The sequence below is a fragment of the Triticum dicoccoides genome, chromosome 1A, assembly GCF_002162155.2.
Source record: "Triticum dicoccoides isolate Atlit2015 ecotype Zavitan chromosome 1A, WEW_v2.0, whole genome shotgun sequence".
NCBI classification, from domain to species: domain Eukaryota; kingdom Viridiplantae; phylum Streptophyta; class Magnoliopsida; order Poales; family Poaceae; genus Triticum; species Triticum dicoccoides.
The window spans coordinates 472,842,731-472,847,879 of record NC_041380.1 but is presented as its reverse complement, the minus strand read 5'-3'; the positions used below and the strand labels follow the sequence as shown (position 1 = coordinate 472,847,879).

At 49.1% G+C, this 5,149-nt stretch overlaps 1 protein-coding gene across 1 annotated transcript; it reads right to left on the bottom strand.

The window, feature by feature from the left end:
* Nucleotides 1-223: 223 nt before the first annotated feature.
* LOC119280074 (gibberellin 20 oxidase 2-like) lies at nt 224-3,576 on the bottom strand. Its single transcript, XM_037561065.1, has 3 exons — nt 2,949-3,576; nt 2,537-2,861; nt 224-790 (listed from the first exon to the last, which is right to left on the bottom strand). The coding sequence occupies exons 1-3, from the start codon at nt 3,515-3,517 to the stop codon at nt 485-487; spliced, it is 1,200 nt and encodes a 399-aa protein (XP_037416962.1). The 5' UTR covers nt 3,518-3,576; the 3' UTR covers nt 224-484.
* Nucleotides 3,577-5,149: the final 1,573 nt, after the last annotated feature.

Here is a 5,149-nt window from a genome sequence, read left to right as displayed (position 1 = left end):
CAAATAAGCGGCGCACGATAGGTTTCGTCCCGCGCGCTAAATAGATATGTCGCGCGCGCGATTTTTACGCTTTCACTGGAGCGACCGGAGCAGTAGCACGTGCAAAAAACACCAATATTTCAGCGCGACGCTTATATAGCGCGACTATTGGAGATGCTCTTACATGTACCAGATTAGCGTCTGCATAGGCGCAACAAATATAAATACTAATTAGTCAGTACCGTAGTTACTAGCTCACAATAGCAGAGATAGATTTTTTTTTAACACAGTACAGACGCAAGTGCTCATACAAACGGCGCCTCGTAGTCGACGAGAACGTATTCTCCCACTGAAAGCGTATCATCGGAATCTCTGAAATAAATACAGAATAAATACGAGCACCAGAATTTAAACCTTGATAGTTAGAGATATCACTGTCCACCTAACCATCTCAACCAGAGATTGGTTCGCAACAGCAGAGATAGATAATCATCAATCACACACACTAGACAGTCCCTTGGGCCTGGGCCGGGCCGTGCGGCAAGGGCGCGGCGGAGAAGCTCGGCGGGTCAAGCCAGCGCGCGAAGGCGTCGAGCGTGCGAGAGTCGGCGCGGTAGTGGCGCTGCGTGAAGCGCATGAGCTCCGCCCAGGTGAAGTCCGGGTAGAGCCGCGGCGCCGGCGCCGGCGACGGCGGCGGGCGCACCACCCGGTCCTCCCGCGGCGAGAGGAAGTAGGCTAGCGACCGGCGCTCCTTCTCCCGGTGCACCACCGCGCGGTGGAGGCAGCTCTTGTACCGCCCGTTCGACAGCGCCTGCAAAGCCATATATACAACAACCAATGCAAGTGAATCCGTGCTCGTCTGCTAGGCCTAGCAAAAGAAAACCTCGGAAGAAGCGGAGAGCTCGACACGCGGGCTGCTCGCCGCCGGGATGCCAACTCGACACGTTTTAAAGAGAAAAGAAGCGAGGACGTCGAGGCGCACGGCGCGGGCATGACGAGACGCGCGGAGGAGTCGTCGGTCGAGTGCTGTGCGCTCCGCTGCCGCGCGCACAAACATAGATAGGCAGGAGCTACCGCCACAAATTAACTCCTTTGGCGTCACCCACCGCTGCGGGGGACAGGCCCCGCCGGCCACCACGGCCCGCCTGCCAAGATAGGCAAGCGTCCAAAACGGCCAGAAGAGAAAGAACCGCGTATCCTTTTCCGGTCACTCGCTCCTGGCGGTTCAAAAGCTCGCTTGGAAAGAGACGAGTAACCACGCGCGCATCACATACACATGCGCGTCTATGTGTAGACGAGTCAAGAGGTGCATGAATGCCTAATACTACTCCCTCCGTAAACTAATATAAGAGCGTTTAGATCACTATTTTAATAATCTAATAAATACTTTTATATTAGTTTACAGAAAGAGTATTTCCCAGTAACAAAGCAGTGGCTTTGCTAAAGCCCAGCCGCCTGAGATTTTTCGACTTCATGTCGACTTCGAAAAGTGCCATTTCAGTTTACCAGAAAAAAAGTATACCTTGCGCTTCTCTATGAAAAGCGTAATCAAGTGAAAAAGTGCAACTTACACTTGCTAAAATAAAGGGGAAGTTGTCCGACTGAGACTTAGACGGAACCTACGTACACATGTAATTGCTACGGGCGAAACCTCTATGCTTTCATGTGAGCCTTCATGTAGGTGTTCTGTTTTCTTCTTCTTGTGCTCGATTCTACCGCATCTTTTTCCCACTTCAAGATTCTAAAGTCTGTAATGATTTTTAATCTAGTGTATTCTTTTATGAGAATGCTGCCGCTCATATTCGAACCAAGATGCTTGAGAGCACTGCTTCTTGGGAGCAGCATATCTACCAATTTCACCATGACGACTAATTTCAAATAATGTGTAACTTAAGAATACTACTCCCTCCGTCCCATGATCATAATGTAAGAGTGTTTTTGACACTAGTGAAGTGTCAAAAACGCCCTTATATTATGCGACGAAGGAAGTAGCTATTATCTCATGAATCGTCGTTCTCGCATCCTTGTACTTCAATTTCTTTCTTTCTTCTTTCTACTGCTAGTCGAAATATACAATCCAACACAAGAACATAGTAGAGACACACGATGCAGTTGAAAGGCCATTTGCTTCAATCTTTATATATAGATAAACATGCGCTTGTGTTAGCAAAAACGTTTGATTTCTTCCCATCGTTCTCCTCCGGCCGACCTGTCGTTCTCGTCCTCTCATAACAATTCATGTTGCCATGTGCCGGGGGTGTAAATCCTCTCGCAGTCACTCCCAGTTGCTTAATTTAGAGGCAATTGTGTCGTGTTGCACACTGTGGAGTGCGGCGAGAGCAAAACACTATTACGCTGGTGACGACACGACACGACACTAGGTAGGTGAAGCCGTAGAGCAACGGTTCTCTGGAATAGTGGAATTATAGTCTAGAAGAAATTAAGCAAAGCGACAGTACGTACGTACGTACGTTCCTGTAGACATCCTATACCGCAAAGAGAAGACATCATACTACCTATCTCACACCATGACCGGCAGGCCGGGAAGAGTACGTACCATGAAGGTGTCGCCGATGTTTACCACGAGCTCGCCGGTCTTGGGCCGCACGAAGCGCCATGCGCCGTCGACGAGCACCTGGAGCCCGTCCACGTCGCCGTCCTGCAGCAGGATGGTGAGCGCCGACGGGTCGCAGTGCGGCCCCGTGCCCAGCGTCCGGTCTGGCTCCGGGCACCGCGGGTAGTTGTTGCACCTCATGGTGGAGCTGCCGTCGGCGAAGTAGTCCCTGTAGTACCCTCTCCCCAGCCCCAGGCTCACCCCCAGCACCTCCATTATCGCCAGCGACGCCTCCTCCATCGCCTCGCAGTACTCCTGGTACACCTCCCTGCGACCATGCGTACGTAATTTAGGGTGTGTGTGTGTGTGCCAAAATCGGAATGCAGAAGCAGAAAAAACAAGTCAGTTTACTAACCCTAGGTGCTTGAAGTCGTCGCCTAGGGCGGAGGTGAAGTAGTCCACGACGACGTGGCTGTTGCCGCGGGCGCCGACATCGTCGTGGTTGTGGCTGAAGGAGAGAGTCTCCTTCCAGGGAAGCTTGGCGGCGAAGCGGTCGGCGTGGGCGGAGGCGTACCCTTCCACGGTCCCCGGGGAGCGGCGGACGCGCTGCTTGGTGGCGAGCGGCAGGCGGAAGAAGTCCGCCGCGCCGTCGAGCGCGGCGCGGGCCAGCGCGAGGTCCACGCCGTGCCCGGTCACCTGGAAGAAGCCGTGGCTCGCGCACGCCTCGGCGACCTGCGCCGCGGCACGGCCCATCCCGGCGGCGCTGTGCAGAGCTGCGCCTATGTCGACCACAGGCACGTCCAGCTCCAACATCGACGACGGCCGTGCGTCCGCGTGGGGCCAGACGAAGGGAGCCGGGATTTGTTTTTGCTGCCGCCAGAGGTCGAGGACGTCGGTGGCACTGTTGCTGTCTGTCGCGTTCGCGTCCACGGGAACGCATGGGAGGTGAGGACTCCGAGCGACTTCCATGGCCGGAAACGACATTGCTGCATTGGCTTCTAAAAAGTTCGATAGGTGTGGCAAACACACTATGTGCTACTGGTGGGCGGGTTTGAAGGAAGCTTGAGGGCTATTTGTAACGAGAAGAGCCGGGCCCGTTTGATGCACGACAAAGTGACAAGCCAAGCTTAGCACAAGTGATGGTTTGATGTACAAACTCCACAAAAACCGCCCCACATGTCATACAATAATTCAGATCTTGGAATAGATTCTACACACATGTATTAGGTACAGTTTTGCTAAAACACATCAAGATGTGTTCTGAATATTGCACATCTAAATTATATGTCACTAAATTTTACGCTAAGATCCGTGCAAGCATTTTCTTTTGCTTTTTTTATTTTTCTTTCTAGTTTGATTGAGTCATTTAGATGTGCAATAATAAGGGCACATCTAGATCTGTCCTAGATAGACCCAGATAAGTATACCAAAATCATCCACATGTCATAACCCCATGCCCATGAACCGAGCATAGCTCAGATGGTGAGATGTTTAGGTTCCTTGGTGGAACCAACCAACCAGGATTCAAATCCTAGACTTGGCATTAATGATTGCATTTTTCTGAATTTATTTTAGGTCTTTCAGCCATGTGCGTTTAGTGGGAGGAGACGTACCTGTCGACTACGAAGACGTTTATAGCGACTCCATCAATCTTAAGACGATGTGTTGACTCGGTCTATTAGAGATGCCCATAGAGATAGGACGTGTATATGCGTATATATGAGCGCCTGCGTATGTATTGTGTTCATAACAAAATCCCATGCCCAATGCTAATATTGTTGGATGTGAAACAATCGTTTGTGCGTATGATCTGTAAAACAACTATCCTGTATGTGAAATCACAAGTCATCATAAGACGTTTTATTTTAGGTAGAAAAACCAAATTAATCCCACACCCCTTCTCAGATGCACATGCATATTCACTAGATGACAAAAGTTGATGTCAACAAACATTTCACCAAATCAAATGTTTTGTAGATCAAGCCATTGGTCCGATTCATACTTCTTTTTTATCATTCAATTCATCGTGACAAGATCTTTGAAACTAGATTCGATGCAGATTGTTTTGACCTTTTTTCAAAGTTACAAGGTTGCAGTGCGTATATTACCAACTTGTTCACATGAAAGTTATTGAGCATTAGAACTGGACTTTTTCCCCCACATGTTTTCATAATTTCTAAGGTCAAAAGTTATCGCCTGGTACTATAAGAGTTGCCAGTACTGTTCACATATTGTGATCGACAAACATTACATTGGTTGTTAGACTACTCATGGATAATCATTGATTCTAAATTTGGACATCGCCACAAACACCAATGTAACCACATCTCTACTATGTTAGTAATTGTGACCTAACACGGTCGACAAATGTAGCAAGAGCTATTGGTAACTATAGTTGTCTTATGTTGTTAAATATCACATGATAGCTGAGTAACTACATAGTTGACATGTTGATAACTGTGGCATGGGCAACTGGTAATTATATTGGACTGTTATACCTTCGTTTCACGGCCATCACATATGAAGAAGTACCATTTTGGATTTCTTGGTGTGTATGAGGAGGTTCTCTGCGCAAAAGGTCATTTGGAGACACAAAGGAGCACAAGTGGGCTCGCC